Source organism: Pseudorca crassidens, chromosome 1 (assembly GCF_039906515.1).
Source record: "Pseudorca crassidens isolate mPseCra1 chromosome 1, mPseCra1.hap1, whole genome shotgun sequence".
NCBI lineage: Eukaryota > Metazoa > Chordata > Mammalia > Artiodactyla > Delphinidae > Pseudorca > Pseudorca crassidens.
Window position 1 is genome coordinate 187,549,510 of NC_090296.1, and position 20,057 is coordinate 187,569,566.

Consider the following 20,057-nt stretch of genomic DNA (forward strand, 5'->3'; position numbering starts at 1 on the left):
CATGCCACGGAGCGGCTGGGCCCGTGAGCCATGGCCGCTGAGACTGCGCGTCCAGAGCCTGTGCTCCGCAACGAGAGAGGCCACAACAGTGAGAGGCCCGCGTACCGCAAAAAAAAAAAAAAAAAAAAAGGAGATGATAATAATATCCACCCCAGAAAGTTGTTGTGATGATTAAATGAGTTAATCCATGCAGAGTCTTAGAACAGCACCTGGCACATTGTAAGTTAGCTGCTTCCGCCACCCGGTCACTACCACCATCATCACCATCACCACCATCATCGTCCTCATCACCACAATCACAGCCATCATCACCATCACCATCATCACCCCATCACCATCATCATCACCCCATCACCATCACCCCGTCACCACCATCACCAGCATCATCTTCATCATCATCTCCCCATCACCAGCATCACCACCACCACCATCATCTTCATCATCATCATCATCATCATCACCACCACCATCATCATTTCTACTTTGTAAAATATCTTCAAGACAGTTTAAGACACCTGTGGTTGTTCAACTGAACAGCACTAGAAGTTAATAAAAATATGCAGCTAATTGGTATATTTACCTAACTACCAGAGAAACTCAAAGCTCAAATAATTTACCTGTCAATACAGTTAAAAATGGATCCTAAGGGGTTCAGTTAATGTGCCTTCCCAAAGACATCATGAGATCTGTGAAGCCCACTCGGTTAGTATTGCTACATTTCAAAAGTAACATGAACACAATTCTGACACCCTACCACCACACCACAGACCACAGACCTACCCATAATAAGAATTTCTTCTTCCAACCAATTTTCAGGTCCATAATTTAGCGTTATATTATCCTGAGGGAATAGGTTTTCAATCTATTAATGGAAATCAATGGCATAAAATATACTCAATTTTCTCAGCTCTACAGAATTTAGATCTTCATTAAACTGAAGAATATTTGATCTCTAAACATAGTGAGTGCTGTTCATTAAACGATGAACTAGGCCAATTACATTTCTCTCTTAGGGAATTTGGAATTATTATGATGAGAGAGGAAGGAAGGAAGAAGATACAGTTAGGGTTGTTCCTTCTACAGAGGTCAGCATATGAGACAATCATGTATAATCAAAATTATCTGTGAACATCATTTAAACCATCCTGTAAGTAGCAGAGTTTAGGCCCTTGGAGGATCATATGCCAAGATTTTGTTGCTGTTGTCTGTGTTGTTACTCTGCATTTAGTTACTTTCCAGGTCCTAATTCTGGTGTCTGGGGCACCCTGGGTATCCTACAGCACTTGACTTTGAATTTGGAGATGTCTTATTTGTTTCTTAGAATTAACACATCTTTCCTAAGGTGGCCTGGCAGGGGCGGGGGGTTCTATGTCTTGCCACTAAACTATCCTTCATTAGAAAACTCTAACACGGACTACAGAGCCGTTTGTCAGAAGTGACCGCAATCACAAAATACAAATTTTTACTACTGAGAAAGTATACAGAATTCCCAGATACTTTTTTTTTCTACTATTAACATGCTTGAATATAAAGTTTAATGCCAAAGTAGAAATCCACCAGTTATTGAGCATCTAACAAAATGACATACACATTTTAGAATACTGGAAGTGTCCCTACAACTAAGCTGAGGTAGACTTTTTCTCATAGAATAAGTAAAGGAGAAATAATGGTAATTACAAACCTTCTATTATTCTTATTTTGATTATTTATGAATTTATGATTTAAGGGACAACAGGACGTCAGCAAGATGGCAATTATCCGCCAGCATTATTATCACCAAGAAGTATTTTTCTACCTTGATGGCCTTTCTCTTGTAAACAGTATTTGCATTATAGCGCAGAAAACTAACCAACAAGAAAGAAAAATAACTTTTAAAACACAAGAGAGGACACATATATACAAGATATGAGAAATAATATATAACAGAATGGAAAAGCTGGGTAAAGAGAATAATCGGAAAAGTGACTGGCAAGAGACTCCACTGAGGTACCAAAGGAAAGAACACCAAACAAGACCTTTCAACCGTTCCACAGAATTCTGGCAACACAGCAGGATCTCTTAGGAGCTTGAATAAAATTCTGGGAATTCTTTTCTCTCCAGTGATTCTAGGCTCTGACTCGGATCATTATACCGGAGGTTGGGATTCTATTTCATTAAACAAAATTCATATAAAAGGATCTCGTAATCTCAGTACGCTTGAAAATAAGTCTGAAAAGGAAATGAGACTATAAAATAAATATCGAAACATTCAGGGTGAGTCAAAATAACAGATTACGTGTCATCTGTCTCTAAATAGGTTGTATTTTTTAAACGGATCTATAAATAATTGTTCACCAGTCAGAACACATTTTTCACATAGAATATGTTCTGACGGATGATCTGATCAGTTTATCTGAAATGGTATTATGAGTACTAAACGTAAGCTAAGTAGGCCTCTGTAGACCAGCCTGTGACTCCCACTGCCAACTGGGATGACGAAAGCAAGCCTGGCCCAGGGAGGCAAAAGGACACAGAGAACTAGGAACTCTTTAAACTCATTTAACTTTCCAGGTCCACTGCCAGCCAGCTATTCAGAGTCCAGTAACAAGTGGTGGGTGCTCCTGTAAGATGTCTGGGGCCTCTGAACTTGGTGTTTCCCTGACTTTGTTGTGAATTCTTTGTCTTTAAGTGTTCACAAATATGGAATAGGCTTCCTTGTTTTTTGGTGTTTTTTTTTCGCTTTTTGGCCGCGCCATGCAGCATGTGGGATCTTAGTTCCCCGACCAGGGATCGAACCTGCACTCCCTGCATTGGGAGTCCTAACCACTGGGCCGCTAGGGAAGTCCCCCATGCTTCCTTGTTTTTAACTTTCTCAATGCGGAGACATTTCACAGAGTTAATTTCCTAGCATAGTAAATATACCCTATATTTATCTACTAATTCTTGACCCTATGTAAGTCAAACTATTTTTTTAAGTCAACAGATATAAAATCGCACAGTTTAAAGAAGATGGGCTTCAGAGTTATACATGCCTGATTTGGAAGTCCAGCTCTGTGACTTAGCTGTGTGATCTTGGGCAAGTTACTTTACGTCTTTTTCAGCCTCAGTTTCCTCGTCTACAAAATGGGAATACTGTCTCACACCTCACAGCATTACAGTGAGGATTAAACAGCATAATAACACATATTATGATTCCTACTATAGATTAAGTCCTCAATCAGATATTAATTTCTACCACCCTCAAAAAATTAAAAATCAGGGCTTCCCTGGTGGCACAGTGGTTGAGAGTCCGCCTGCCGATGCAGGGGACACGGGTTCGTGCCCCGGTCCGGGAAGATCACACGTGCTGCCAAGCGGCTGGGCCCGTGAGCCATGGCCGCTGAGCCTGCGCGTCCGGAGCCTGTGCTCCGCAACGGGAGAGGCCACAACAGTGAGAGGCCCGCGTACCGCAAAAAAAAAAAAAAAAAAAAAAAAATTAAAAATCAAGTAGTTCTCCTTTCAGGTATATTACAAACATATCATAAAATTATTTCTTTAGGTATTCTCATATCTTTTTATAGTGTTCTTCTTAGGAAGAAAACCATACAGATGTTCTGAACTTTATAAATAATCTTACTTTGATGGACCTGCTTCGTAAGAGGTAAGGTGCTTGAATTTGTATTTTTCTTATTTTAAAACCTTAGTTACATTGTGTTTATTTTAATTCTTCTATTGGCCTTTTAAATTAAATTGTTAAACTAGCTTATAATTATTTTCTCCCTCAATCTGTTGGATTCCTGATGATAAGATTATTACATTTCAATTATTTACATTCTTTGATTTTTTTTCTTTTAGCTATTTTATCTTCTAGTTATTAACATACTGATTGACTCTATATTTTCTTAAACTAACATTTTTCTTACTCATGATTACTCCTTCATTGACAACATGCAATGCCAGTAGAATGGCCAGATAATTTAACCTCAAACTATAGCGGTAACTCAATTCAGATCAAAATTCAGTTGTGAGGTATAATAATCATGAAAGATCACTGGATATGTAGTCCTTAATATCCATTCTTCTAAATGGTCCGAGTATTGTCACCAGATCAAGCCAGACTCTTGGGGACCTGTACAGTCGGGCCATTGTTTTGGTATCCATCACTATAACCCAAGGTTTCTCAACACTGGCACTATTAACATTTGGGCCGGATAATTCTTTGGGGTGGCGGGGGTGGGAAGGGGGGTGTCCTGTGCATTGTAGGATTCTTACCAGCATCTCTGGCCTCTCCCTGCTAGATGCCAGCAGCACACTCTCCCCCCACCCTAACTGCGACAACCAACACTGCCATGTGTTCCCTGGGGAGCAAATCTGTCCCCAGTTGAGAAGTTCTTTACACTAAATTGGACCGTGGGGTTTTGAAACAGCTTACATTGAGAAATCTCTTTAAAAATAGTCATATAAAGGGATGGTACTGAGGATGTTACCTACTATATTATTCTTTGTTTCCATTAGGAGGAACCATAGGAGAAATGTGTCTCAGACCTCAGGGCAAACCAGATGTTGTTTTCTTATGGATAATGTGAATCCTTGGCTAATCCTTAAATAATAATCCATCCTTCCTTCCTCCTTCCCTCCCTTCCTCCCTTCCCCTCCCCCTCCCTTCCTTCCTTCTCTCCTTCTTTCTTTCTCTCGCTCTCTCTCTCTTTCTTTTTTTCTTGCCATTGGAAAAGCTCAGAAGCAAATTTATAGCCCATTTTTGATAACAGTGTAGGATCTGCAGCACGCATTTATGTGGACTAAACCTCTCAAATGTCAGTTTAATTCATTTTTCCCCCATGAACGTTTTAATCTTATTTTTATCTTACTATAATACATGCATGTGTACACAAACATTTTTTTGAATGAGATTAAGTATAAATTAATAAATAAAATGGTATTTAAACTGTAATTTTTCCCAGCAGATGACACCCTTTAGTCTCACTTTATCATGCCTCTCCAAATCTCCTTCTATTAGATCTAGATCTTCCAAGTTTTCCCTTACAAATGTTTAAGTCTATTATCTCCAGTCAAAGCATATAATGAAATGTCACTTCAGTGAATGGATATGTCAGAAATATAATCATCTGCAGAATAAAGTTTTATAACTAAGTCCCTCTACATTTATGAGCAGTATATCTCTCCCAGTAGAAACTAGAACATGACAGGCATGAAATTCTAGGCGCTGTGTGTCTGGTAGGTAGTCCAGGCATCAGTACATCACTCTGTAGGATGATGGGGAGACAGAGGACCCACGTCTTCTTTTCTCTTGCCTATCGTGGTTTTGTCAGTCTTCCCTTTCCCCACTAAGGCCAAGTAACATTTGGAATCCATCCTGAGCCCTGGTGCACGACAGATGGTGACCTTGTGCAAGGAGTGGCCCATCTTGCACAACGGTGACAACTATGAAGGGTCCTACCTCACCCTACACACTCATTACTTTTGATAGTGCTGAAAGAAACCATTTTCCTCTCAGTTTAACCCTTAACATAACCATTCCAAGACCTCAAATCAGAGATGGGTATCATAAAGGTTCATCAACAGGTGAGTGGATAAACAATTTATGGTCTATGCAAGCAAGGGAAAAACCACTCAGCAAAATAAGTAGTACTATTAGTACCTACACTTACAAAGTGGTGAATCTCAAAACTACTACGCCAAAGAAGACGGGCTGAGAAGACGTATCTTTGAAAGATACAAAGAGTACACATTGTATTATTCCATTTATAAGCAATTCTAGAGGAGGCAAAACTCATCTATAGTGACAGAAAGCAGCTCAGCGATTGTCTAGGGCCAGCAGAGTGTTGACAGCAAAGCCATACAAGGGAACTTTATGGAATGACTCAAAGGTTCTTTTTGATATCACATCTTGATTGGAATGGTGGTTTCCCATTACATATTTATCACAACAAAACCTGAAGTATAACAGTACACTTAAATTACGTGCAAATGGGTACTCTTGCTAAAAATGCATCACTTCAAACTAATAATAAGAAAACATCAAGACAAAACCAAACTGAAAGACATTCAAAATAACTGATCAGTGCTACTCAAAATTATCAAGCCCGTGAATTACAAGGAAAGACTGAGGCACTGTCACAGACTAGAAGAACCAAGGGGGTGTGACAAATGAATGCAATGTGAACTCCGGGAACAGAAAAGGGGAAAAATCCAAATAAATCCTGCAGTTTAGATAGGAGTGCCTTAATTTTGTTAACTGTACCATAGTTACGTTTTTAACACTAGGGGAAGTTGAATGAAAGATATATGGAAACTTTTCACTATTTTTACAACTTTTTAAACATCTAAAATTATATAGAAATGTTTTCTAGATGGGTGCTTTTTATTGTGTATAAATTTTAATTCATTGAAGTTCATACAAGATTGAAACAAAAATAAATGGCAGTTTTTAAGAAATAACCCCATCCCCAGCCTTTAAGTTCATTAAATATGTTTAAATCAAGAGTAAGACTAACTACAAGAACCAAAATACTCTACTTCTCAATATTTGAACCAATAAATCTAGCAGATAAAACACACACTAAAAGAATCACTAAATTTAAAAGATTACTAATTGAATAAAAAAATCTCAGAATTACTTCCCTCAGAATCATGATACGTTCCCCCACATAATCACTAATATATAAATGACAATAAAATCGTCACACAAATTATGGTGACACAATGGAATCCATAAAATTTTGAAGTCTACGGTAAAAACGTTTAATTTCTATGACTCTCACATCTAAGGACTGTTGTTATATATTTGGACTCCAAAAACTATATCATCTCATTGAATATTACTTAAAGACTGGAAGGGCATGGGTAAAAAAACATTCAGAGAAAAATTAAACCTTTTATAACATACCTCCTCTGTTGCCATTTTCTTCATCCTACAAAATAAAAATATATATATTCATATATGAATAATGTTTGTAACTGGTAAAATCACAGTGAGGCTCAATTCAAGTCAAACTGCCCTCCCCAAAATGTGCCAATTACAGTCTCACAAACAGTGCCTCTTGCCAGAAGGAGGAAGCTGTCACACACAGAGATGCGAAGGCTGTAGGTAAAGCCAATTTATGAGGACAACAGAAGCTTCTGACATACTGAGTGTAAGATGTCTAAAACGGACATCCGCGGAGAGCTGTCAGAAGTAAACAGCTGTACAGAGAGGGCCAGGCTGGTCATCACTTATGTACCATACATCGAAAAATGGGCCTTTAAAGGCTATTACAGGACCCAGAACTGTCTTTGGATACATTGGCTCCAAATTGGTATATATTTAAAACCTTGAGCTTTATCTATTTGGTTGCTTTCATTGCTACCAGGCTGTCTTGCTGCCATGTTATCTACCTCTAGCTGGGAAATTAGAAAAGCAACTTTGAAAAACTAGCATAAAAATACGTTTATTCAAATATTTGTTGAGCCTCTACCATACAAAAACTACAATGTACTGCAGAAAGAAAAACAGAGATTTAGTGAAGGGCTGATAATTTGTTATATAATTTTTGACCTTTATTTTGGCTGCCCAAATACATGGTTTTTTCCTGGTTATATGCTCTGTTCTGAGACTGCCAAGGTTGCCAGATACATAATAAAGACGTTGTATTAACTGCACATTTTCTGAAAGCTCTACAATATTAATTTTTATATACTCCTTTGAAGTGAATGATCAAATTTTTATAACTGAAAAGATTTCAATAAATATTATCCATGTAAAAGGTACAAGACAGACCTATTTGCAAGAACATCTGTGTTAAATAACAGCATTAATAGCTGAGGTTTAATGAGCAATTATTGTCTGCCAATTCCTGTACTAACTGTTTTATATGTATTATATCACTTAACACAGCCACAGTGAGAAAAGTGCTGTCACTGTCTATTAGGAGACTAACCCAAGGTCACAAAGCTAACAAGGGCAGAGATGGGACTCAAACCCAGGCCCTTTTGACTCCAAAGATTGTGTTAGCAGCTACACTGTGCCTCTAAAATTTCTAGAAATATTTTCCGATTATAACAATAATAATAATGCATTTGAAATCCGTGTTTAGTAAAATCATCTTATAAAAACTGTACTATCTACATCATCATGATCCAAAGCTCTTCTTCAAAACAAAACCAAAAGACAAAAAATAAAATTCAGTCTTAATATGTAATTAACGCAAGGGACTTAAATTTTCAACTACTCTCACATGTGACCTAACACCTAAGTTTTACTATTTAAGACATTTAAATATAAAGGAGATTCTTAGGGAATCCAGTTCAACTGTTTTATACATTTCAGGAACACCAAACTGGTCAATTTTAATTCTAAAGATAGAAATTATTCAATTCTTAAAAACTCTTTAGTACTTTTAAAAGCTTATCTTATAAGACATTTTCCTAGATAGAAATATTTAAGAAAGATATAATAAAAAAAGTGTGGCCTCCAGAAGCAATTTGACACTATGTTTTACAAGACAGCCCAAGATTCACAGATATTTAGAATTAGAAAGGATTTTCTAATCTTCTAGTACAATCCCCTCGAATTAGAATGGAAATCTAGAAGCCAAAAGAAGTTAAGTGGCTTGGCCAAAGTCTTCGAAGTCTTCTGAATGCCATTATTTGCATTACACTGTTGAACAACAGTTAAGCATCAGGCATTCACGTTGGCCAAGTTCAAATCCTAGGTCCCCCACTTACTCATTATATGACTCAGACCAGTTTCCATATCTATTATATGAGGTTAATAATAAACTGATATAATGCTCATAAAGAATACAGAACAAGTACTCAGGATGTCAGCTGCCATTATAATGATTCCATCCGCTGCTTATTAGACCATGTTCCTATATGTTGAAGCATATTAGTGTAATGCACTCTAGTGAGAAGCTGTGTTTTTAAATTCTGACTTGCCATCATATTACCTATCTGAAAGTTAAGTATCAGTCTAATTCTAATAATTTTTTATAACTGTCCAAATATTTTAACGAACTATAATATTTCCTCTGCATGCTCAGCCTAGAAAGCTCAACCACCTTTCTAGATATTAGAAAAACAGCTACACATTAGAAAAAGTAGAGTGAAGTTTAGAATTAGAAGTTCTAGTAAAAAAGATTTGGAGTTCATAATCAGTATGACCTTTCAGAGGAGATTAAAGTGTTTGTTCTAGAAGGTAAAAAATATCTAAAAGATGGAAAAGAATATAATAAAAATGCAGATATGACACGATTCTTTTAAGATAGAAAGAAGGCAGGATGAGAGGAAGACAAGAAGGAGACAGGATTTGCCTTGTGTTCTACTTTAATTACTTCTCTTACCTTATATGAAAATTGAATTGCAGACTCTGGGGGATAAACAATAAAATGCCTTAATGTAAAACCAAAGCCTTGGGATGTTCTTTTCAACATAACTGTTTTGGGACCTGGCCAGGAGAATGTTTCATCTTCGGATGGTGATACAGTTTCACTTTGTTCTTTTCCATCTTTACTTTTTGATACCTGAAATGAAAGATGTTTAAAAGTTAACTATGTAACACAATATACTTCATCATTTGGGGAAAAATTTATGTGTAAAAATGTAATACCTGAGTGCAGAAAGGAACTTACTGGAGAACAAGAACCATATTCTGATGCATGAACTATACATGGTACAACAAATCATGCGGATTACCAAAAACTCAATTTTTTTCCTCCAGTGGGATGCTATGAAAAGTTAATCAGAAGCAAGAAAGAACTCTGGGAAATGAGAAATATAATGGCTAAAATTTTAAATGCAATAGATGGAATGAAAGACAACACAAAATCTCACAGAGCACTAAGGACTAAGAAACAGAAACTATGAAAGAAGAGACATGAAACTGTTGCAAGTAAGAACACTAAACATGTTATCAGTCCAATGGCAGCAAAGGATATTAGAAAATAAGAGCTAAGGCTTCAGGTTCTGAGCGTAAATTCGGTACCCACATAGATAATCCTTCCAATATCCTGGCTTTCCAGTTCTCTGCTATCTCTCTCCAACTCTTGGCTTTTATCTGCTCATGAGTAAAAACCCTCTGCAATCTCAGATCAAGGAGCCCACCCTGCATCCCGCTCACATGCCAACCCTTACGATTCTTCCATCTGAAGCTGACCCTACACCCGTCCCTCACTGCCCCACGTCCTCAGCTCTCTCTTAAACCAGCTTCAGTTCACTCCTTTGCCTTTCCCTCACTTCCTCAAAGTCACCTGAGAAGACCTCACCCTGGATAAATCAACATGACCTACTCTGGACCTGCATGCACGCACGTGGCCAAACATGGGTGGAGAAAAACAGAAAATTAAGCCGACAGCTTTCCCTCTAAGTTCATAACCGCTAACCTCAAGCGAGCCTTCAGTGTTGTCTGTCCATTTCTCTCCAGTCCATTCATCCAAGACGACCATTTCATCCCTTCTCCCCCGCCCTCACTTGGGGCTGATGACCTTGCTTTCATTACACCGAAAACACACAAGCAAGACAGTGAGAGCTTAGTCGCTGGCCACATCTCCCCGCCTACCTGCAACTGTGCCACGTTCCCGTTTCCCTCCTGTGACAACGGCTGCACTGCCCATTGTTCTAAGGCCCCAGCACTTATGGACTAGATCCTATTCTCTCTTCCTAGACAAAGACATGGTCCCAGCGATTCTCCCCTTGCTCTTTTACATCATGTTTTCTCTTCACGACATCATTCCCATTGGTGCATGTGTACATTTTCTAAGTTCTTTAATCTTAAAACAACAACACAAATCCTCTCTTGACCACAGCCCTCGCCAGCTTCCACTTTGTCTTTCTGCCTATCTTTACAGGAAAACCTCTTGAAAGTTGTCTACTCTGCTATATCTCCAATTATTTTTCTCCCATTTGTCTCTTAAATCCCCTTAAATCAGGCTGTTGCCTCCCTAATTCCCAGAAACTGCTCTTGTCAAGGTCCCCAAAAACTTCTACGTCTCTGAATTGAATGATCAATTCTCAGCCCTCGTCTTCTGTGACCACTCCTGCCTGAAAAACTTCCCCACGTGACTTCCCACACCGAATCTCCTCCTAACTGCCGGGATTCTGCTCAGTCTTCTTCGCTACCTCATCAACTGCTCCACTTCTGAATTTTGGAATACCTAGGACTCAGCCATGGACCCTTCTACCTCTGCTCTGGCTTTCGGTGATTTCCCCAATTTTTATCTCTAGCCCAGACATCTCCCCAATCTAACAGGCATCTCAAACTTAACATGTCTACCTTGCTGCTAAGATTTTCTATGAAATTACAATTCCAAGTTCATCTCAGCAGTTTTGAAATGTCACCTTTATCAAACGACAAATATTTGAATGTGCTTGATTCCATTACATTTTTTATTATGCTCCTCTAGTGAATCTTACCTATTCTTCCACAATGATTTGCTTAACATGAAGGTATTTAAACTTAAAAATGCTCCTGGAAGCAATTTTTCAAGAGACTTCTAAATCCTGAACATTTTCATCATTCGTCAATATTTGGGTTGTTACTAGTTAGCTATTTTATCAATTTCATGTTCTTTTCCATTTGGGAAGACACTAGATAGTAACATTTCCCAGCCAAACCTGCAATAGGGGAGGCTGTGATCAAGTGCTATCCAACAGAATGGAAGTATTATAAATATACAAAAATGAACAGTATTTCTACACACTGACAATAGGCACTTGGAAACTGAGATGTTTAAAATATACCATTTAAAATGTGAAAAACTAGGACCTCCCTGGTGGTCCAGTGGTAAAGAACCTGCCTTATAATGCAGGGGACGCGGGTTCGATCCCTGATCAGGGAACTAAGATTCCACATGCCGCAGGGCAACTAAGCCCACATGCCACAACTACTGAGCCCACGTGCTCTGGACCCCACGTGCCACAACTAGAGAGAGAAAACCCAGATGCCACAACTAGAGAGAAACCTGGGCACCGCAACAAAGAGCCCACGTGCTACAACTAAAGACCCGATGCAGCCAAAAATAAATTAAATAAATAAATAATATTTTTTAAAAAAAATAAATAAATAAAATGTGAAATACTTAGGTATAAATATGACAAAAAATTTGCCAGACCTGTACATTATAACTCCAAAACACTGCGGAGAGATTTAAAGAAAATCTAAATAAATGGAGAGATACACCATGTTCATGGTTCAGAAGACTCAGTATTGTTACAATATCAACCCTCCCCAAACTGATCTATAGATTCAATGAAATCCCAGTCAAAATCCCAGGAGATTTTTGTGTAGAGTTGATAAGCTGTTTCTAAAATTCACTTTGAAATGAAAAGGACCTAAACAACCAAAACAACTTTGAAAAAGCAGAATAAAATTGGAGGACTTACAAGACTTCATATAAAGCTACAGTAATCAAGACTCCGAGCCACCGATGGAGACGCTGTACATTTGAAGCTCATTTATCGTAAACGCATTTGAGTTTATTCCCCCTTCTAAAACTTGGAGATTTTAAGGGGGAGGGGGAGTAACACCAAACATCAACATGGCGGACTCAAGCCGAGTCTCAAATAACTGCAAAAGCAGTCACATACTCAGGTAGAATTTGTAGCATGAAAGTTGCTATTCTAGGCTTAACTATCCAAGTAGTGTAGCCTAAGCTTTAGGCAGTGACTGGATCCTCCTTTTGAGATCCAAATGAGAGAATTATTTGTATATGCACGCAAGTTCATTCCCTCCGTGTGTGTGTGTGTGTATGTGTGTGTGTGTGTGTGTGTGTGTGTGTGTGTGTCTCTCTCTCTAAGTTTCTCTGCATCCTCGAGGGCATTTGGTATTGTCATTTTTTCTCTTAGCCACTGTGATAGATGTGTGGTGATATCTTGTTGTGGTAATATTTGCATTTCCCTACTGGCCAATGATGAACATCTTTTCCTGTGCTCAGTTGCCATCTCCTTGTGTAATTTTAAAGCACAAAAGAATCTAAGCTATGAGCAATATAAGTGAACCTTTTCCTGTTACATATGAGGAAACTGAGGCCTGGATTATTTAAGTGATTTGTCTAAGATTATTGTTGGCTAGTATCAGGGCAAGAATTAAAATCATGGTTAAATTAAGATCATGGTTTCCTGAATCTGAGGCTAGAATATTTCCCCTGTGTCACATTACTTTTCGTCATCTCTTCTACTGTGCAGTCTGCATAGACTTTTCCCTCCAATAGGTCTTTGATCTAATCTATTATTTTTAAATTTTATTTTTCTGCAGGACTCTAATTTTACTTTACAAACACTTTACATGTATTAAATTTATTTCTAATGTATTATTATGACTTGGCCTCACAGCTCCCAAACATATTCAACTTTTCTTTCCTTTTCCTTTGAACCATATAGATAAGGCTCTTGGATCCCGGTGTCATGCTTCAAGTTTCTGTGTTGAGCCTGTTCTGTCTTGTTCTACTGAGTTCTTTACAAAAATGGAGAAAATGGGATGAAGAGTAAGCAATTTCTTTTTCGCTCCCTGCAAACTAAGATTTCTTGAGGCAACAAAGCTTCGTTGTCTCAATTATTTCAGCCTCCCAAGAACATCACATTGAATCCTCTTTAGTTTCCTTACCTTTTCCCTACAGGAAAGAAGGGTTACAATTCTTTCTACATAAAAAGAGAAGATGAAAAGAAATACACATATGTGCCTTTCTCCCTCCTTCTCTTCCTTACCCACAGAGGCTTTTGATCTGTTGGATTTTATAACAAGGGCAAACTGCAGGCACACAGTGAAGGACACAGCAGTCAGATTTCTCCACTTGAGAAGACCCTTAAAACGTTATCTCTACACGTGTCTCACCTTCCCACCATGAGCACCAATTCATGTACCAACAGCCTCAGCGTGCAAGAAGCCAAGAAGTGGCTGGAACCATAGCAGTCACATTCCTGTGCACTAAGAACTGACATCTGATTCCCTGAAAAGACTTCATAACAAGGTCACCTGCTTGAATAATAACTGAAGGTTAAAAGAAACCGAAATAAAGATAAAAACTAGATATAACAACCAGGCAAAGCAAAGAGGACAAAAGTATAGGGGAAAATGCTAATCATATAACAATAAAGGTAATTAAAACCTCACAGAAGGGAATGCACACTGGCACGACAGAGCCCTTTGGGATAATGGAAATGTTCTAAAAGTGGATTGTAATGAAAGTTTCACTACTGTATAAATTTACTACAAGCCACTGAAATGTCACTTAACAACAGGTGACTTTTATGGTTTGTAAATTACACTTCAACAAAAATGCTTTAAAAAAAAAAAAAGTGGCGCAGGTAAAAAGTACAAAGTCTAAATGTTTGCCAGAGGTGAAAGACGCAGGGCTGTCATGAAAGCAAACACAAGAGAGTTAAGAAACAATCCCTGTATACACAGTAACTATATAACCCCTAAGCTATCTTTTGTAATTACTTGTACCTTAAGTAGAATGGGATGGCTTCCTAGTATATTCCAGGAATCATTCACGATAAAGCATAAGAAAGTATTATGTTCATCCTAGAAGATCCTAACATTGACTCCATCATATTTCTAAGTTTATAAGCCCTACTCCTATGGGTTACTTGAAAATGTTTTGCTATTTTTTTTAAAATCTTACCACTTATAATATTAGTAGTACCAGTTGCTTAAAGTAAGATTTTTCTGCCTTATTTTAGGGCCATTCTTTCTCGCGGTGATGATTTGAATATGTGAGTCCTTTTCCTTTTTTATAGTTGAATTACTGAACTCTTCTAGTTATGACTGTTATCTGGGCTTGATGTTTTTTCTTTCATTACATGGGGAGATGGCACACACAGGGGGGAAGAGCATGGACTCTGAGCCAGAGTCCCTGGGCCTGGGTCCTTGATTTCTCACCAGCTGTGTGCCTTGGGCATTTGGACCTCGGTTATTCATCTTCCATACGAGGGTGGTAATAATAGTGCCTACCTCATAAGCTTCTCATGAAGATTAAATGAGTTACAGTTTGTAAAGTGTTTAAAACAGTACATCACACATAGCAAGTACTCTTTTAACTGTTTTTCTAAAACCACAGGGGTCACCAATACATAAAGGCTTATCTCAAAAGTGTATTACACAGTAACACTTTTCACATACTCAGGAGAATACTGTGTAAAACATAGTTTTGTCTGAAGGGGAAAACAAAATCTTGAATAGCCACAAAACTTCCTAGATTTTTATGTACCACAAGAAGTCGGATGGAGATATGGGTTCACTGTGGTTGAGTAACTTGTCAAAACAGCTAGTAAGTGATAGAGCCAACCTACTCTTTCCATTCTATGCCATGAGTGGAGAGGAAATACCATGTGGTTTACATATTTGGACACTGCCTATCTTTAAGCTTCTGTCTCCACAGTCCTAACACCACAGAGAGTTAATCTCACAGCAAATTATTCCTCACATACTGACTTTCTGTCATGAGACAGAAAGTCTCTACAAATTTTCAGCATGAGGAGATCTTGTGTGTTTAATTAAATAGCTTGTTTGTTGAATTCCAATTGAGTTAAAAGAATCTTGAATAAAGCTCTTTATATGCTACATACACCTGGCAACTCTTGACTTGGAGCTTCTGTTGACGGGGAGTCTCTTTCTTAAAAAGTAAAAAAAAAAAAAAATTTTTTTTTTTTTTTTTTGCCAATCCAGGTTGATAACAATTGAAACTACTTTGATGTTGAATATCTAGATGTGTCTAGATGTACTTTTCTAAGAATTAATTCTAGTTCTCAGTAGATATTTTAATATTTAAGAGATGAAAGATGATGGCCAAAGAAATTCTAACACTTTCATGACTTGAAGTTAAAAGATCTAGATGACGTTGGTCCAAAATATTTCAATTAAATGCTTGGGCTTAATTTTTAAACATATAACTCTTAAGTTTTAAGTGTATTATTTCCTTAGACATTCATTTATACTATCTTTCATGTAAGTTGATTGGTCATATGGGTCCTTGCTGCTGCTGTTACCTCTGTAGGTTTCATTTATGGATTGTTTTGAAACAGCTGGTATTTTCCTATGTGATTTCCTTCCCTATTCAAGGTTCTGGTTTCTAATGGAATTTTTATCTAGACAGTACTGTTCTCTCTTCTCTCTCTCTCTCTGATTTACTTTCAGATCCCACCATGTCAAAGACATGAGGTCTTAATTCCACAATTTTAGAACTTCACTCTCATAGAAGATAGGTATTTTAAAATCTGAAGTAAATGAAAAAAATTGGAAAGAATGGTGTAAACTTTCTAGAAATGTTTTATAAATAGCTTAGTTTTGACTACTACTATGACTTTGGAAAGTTATCTCTAATTTTCTTCTGACTATAATCTGTCAATATTATCAGTCTCACAAAATGGTAAAAATCAGAACGTACTTCTCTTCATAAATTATCCATTCAGACCCATTTTCTGGGCATATTCTTGCAGTTGTCTTACTAGTAGTGATGATGGGATTAGATTATACTTACTTCTGTCCCTTGGACCTCCTGTGACTAACAATAAATGTCTTCATGATATTAGAGGAAAGTCTGAGCTTGTTTCCTAAAATAGAGAAATCACTTTCAAGATGACACATTAATGACAATCCTCACTTGTCATTTCTATAACTTTCCATATAATTTGAAAGAATTCATCTTTATTACTGATTCCAGAAGTAAATATGACTGAATCTCACTGGCATATTGTCTGCATTCATTCTTTCATCTTTAATAGCTTCTGACATTACTTCCTAATTCTGTTATCAAAAATATTCACCAGGGCTTCCCTGGTGGCACAGTGGTTGAGAGTCCGCCTGCCGATGCAGGGGACACGGGTTTGTGCCCCCGTCCGGGAAGATCCCACAGGCTGCGGAGCGGCTGGGCCCGTGAGCCATGGCTGCTGGGCCTGTGTCCGGAGCCTGTGCTCCGCAACGGGAGAGGCCACAACAGTGAGAGGCCCGCGTACCGCAAAAAAAAAAAAAAAAAAAAAAATCACTAAAGTAAGGGAATCTGGGAATGTGATTAGCTGTTTACCAGAAAGAGGAGGAAAAGGGTTGATGAACAGCTAGCCAATCTCTGCTGTGGTTCATTGATGTTCACTGGTGTATAAAATTTCATTGTGAATATACCACATTTTATCTATTACATGATCCTCTAAAAGGAAATAGGGTTTTTCCCAGTTATTCTGCTATTACAGAAAAAAAAAAAAAAGTTGCTAAGAGCATCTCCTGTTTATAAAGACATCCTTCACACCATAGTTTCTTAAGGTATTTACACAGTAGTCACATGGTTTCTTTATGGTATTTACATATGTTTACATATCATTTAGATGGTTTCTTTAATGTGTTTACCTGGTACAGGATAGATGTTTATAGTATAATAACAGACGGTGGCTTAACATAGTTAAGTGTCAAACGTCTAATTCAGAAACTTGACCTGCACCATCATCACAAGCGGCCACTACACATCATCTATCCCATCATCCTTCTCCATCAAAAGGGGCACATGGTTAGGAGACCACCCGCCTTCGCACGTGCAGAGACTGTCAATGTCCCACTCTCAAAGTTTCACAGGTACTCCCCTAGTGCTATCCTTGGGGATAACAAAAAAGAATCTTTCATTTTTTTTAAATGGTTTATACATTGCAGGGTTGTTTCCTAAAGGAGAGGGAGCCTACATTCTACTTTATGTAAGGGGAATATTTCCACTTCAAAATACATCGCTATACCAAAACCTCTCTAATTATTAACCATAATTAAATATGAGGATAAAAGTGCAGCTAGCATCCAGCGAGCGTCTACTGAGTATGACCCACGTGTTCCATCAGAATTGCCGTATTGAACTATTGTGACATCTCTGATAGGCATCTATTTACATTTTTTTTTAAATGAGGCTCAAAAAAGTGAAGTGACTTTCCCATAGTCATCAAACATACAGCTCCAATTCTAGAGATCTTTTATCTAAAAAACAGCTCTTTACCCAAAAATGTACAAGAACTCAGTCTGATTCTTAGATATTCCAATGAAATTTTTACTTACTTTTCTGGGACTATGTTTTTCAGAAAAAGAATGTTTTCTAAGCCTTTTAATACTAATGACTTCTAAACAATATTTTGTTTTTTAAACAGTGTTCATCAGTCCATTTATTATTAGCAAATAAAACTAAGTACACATGAAACTTACTCAAGTATTTATTTCAATAAAGTACTCTTAACATTATGTGGCAGACTTAACTCCACACAGAAGAATCTGTACGGAAGAATGATCTGCTGTATATCTCAAGCATTTTTTTAAATGAAGTCTTAAATAACTTAGATTTTGCAGAAACAACAATTCCAAACTAAATTCCTATGAAAAAACAAAACTCCCAGAAGTTTATCAGTTTGTTGAACATCTGAGCATATTAGAGATGGGTCTGTAACAAATAATGACTGATATCTGGATGGCCAAAACTATTTAAATCTGCTTTACATAAACTTTTATTTACCTTTTTTCTTTCCTTTTTTCCTTTTTTTTTTTTTTTTTTGTAAAGGAGCATAGAATAGAATGACTAAATGAAATACACATCTAAAATGAAAAAAAAAAATTTTTTTAATGTAACTTTAGCCATTCAAGTACTTCCCCAACAAACCATGTAGCAGCACTATATTAATGAGTTTTAACATTTCTGCTTAATTGCTTTTTTCTTGCCTATATTTTAATAAATATGAAACTTCCTACAGGCAGGAAGAGAGCCAAATAATAGAAAGAAAGAAATAAGCTATTAAATACACATTTAAGAGTACAGTGGTGGCCAACCCCATTCAGCACACACCCAAAACAACAATTGAGCATTACATCACTATAGATACTTGCAGCCTAACACGATTTATACTAGCACAAGCATCTTGTCCCTATGCTCAAAGCCTAACTAGCTATACTGAGCATTTATAATCTATTTCTAAGCATGTCTACTAGAATCAGGGAACACAGTCTTAGTTACTTTCCTCATTCGCTGCTAACGAGCCAGAAAGTATCTGCTAATCACAAAAATGCAGTGATAGAATGACCATGTAGTGCAACAACAACAAAACTTCTTCTAAAAACTTAATACTATACTGATAGAATAGTCTTCTTAAATATAAAGTTCCTAAAATCTCATTCCATGCCAAAGATTCTCAAGTTATAAAGATATTAAATTTCCAAAATATTTTTCTGCAAAGGATTTCTGAAGAAATTACTTTACTAACCTAAAGTTTAGTTAAGTCTCTCATTAACAAATATTCTCTACTAGCAGAGAAGGACACTGAAGAAAAGATATTATTCCAAAATCAATCAGGAAAACCCGTGAGAATTCTCATACCCTCTACTGGGAGTACAATCTTTCTGTAAACGCTCTTGGTAACATTTATCAGTTTATCAATTTTATACCTTTTAACCTAGTAACTAATGAAATAATAAGAGACATGGTGAAGATCCATTTTACAACATGTTCATTCCAAGGTATAATAAACTCAACTTGGAAACTATATCAAAGTCCAACAAGAGCAACAAAAAGGAAGAGTTAAGTAGATTATGATACAGCTGAAATATGAAAAAATTTTAATGACATGGGGAAATGCCCAAAATATAATATTGAGGGAAAAAATAAGATTAAAATATCTCAGTATGACTAAAGTTGTTTTAATCTCTCTCTCTCACACACACACACACACACACACACACACACACACAGAGTTTGGAATAAGAGGCCAGGTTTTTTTCCCTAAACAAGTCATTGATTTTCTGTAAGGAACATGCATGGATGCTAACTTTTCACATCAGCCGGCAATGCTGTGCAGCCCATCCCTTGCTGACAAGTTGTGCTTTGAAAACTTCATCTGTGCTAACGGAATAATCCACTCCTTTCTTGGTGCCAAAGTGCCTTATGGCAGAAGTCCCCAACCAGTGCACTGCAGTACTCAGAGGCAGTCTCCCAGGACCTGCATCTCACAGAGCACCTTTCGTGTAGGGCGTACCCTACCACATTACAATTACTTGTTTATACATCTATCTTTTCAATCTTAGAGCAGCTTCCTGGGGAGAAAGGAGAATAATGGCTTATTTCAGTGCCCACCACAAATCCTGACAGAAAGTAGGG

General features: G+C 37.4%; 1 protein-coding gene across 8 annotated transcripts in view; it reads right to left on the reverse strand.

Annotated features, from left to right (window-relative positions):
* The window catches only part of ARHGAP21 (Rho GTPase activating protein 21), a 168,371-nt gene that overhangs the window by 67,138 nt on the left and 81,176 nt on the right, over window positions 1–20,057 (reverse strand). For 7 of the 8 annotated variants that reach the window (XM_067703274.1, XM_067703263.1, XM_067703306.1 and 4 more), the window contains exons 3-4: window positions 9,300–9,479; window positions 6,866–6,890 (exon numbers count right to left, since the gene is read on the reverse strand). The exons of the other annotated variant lie outside the window; for it this stretch is intronic. In XM_067703274.1, the coding sequence (XP_067559375.1) occupies window positions 6,866–6,890; window positions 9,300–9,479 (205 nt within the window). The remainder of the gene's footprint in view (window positions 1–6,865; window positions 6,891–9,299; window positions 9,480–20,057) is intronic. 8 annotated transcript variants of the gene reach the window in all.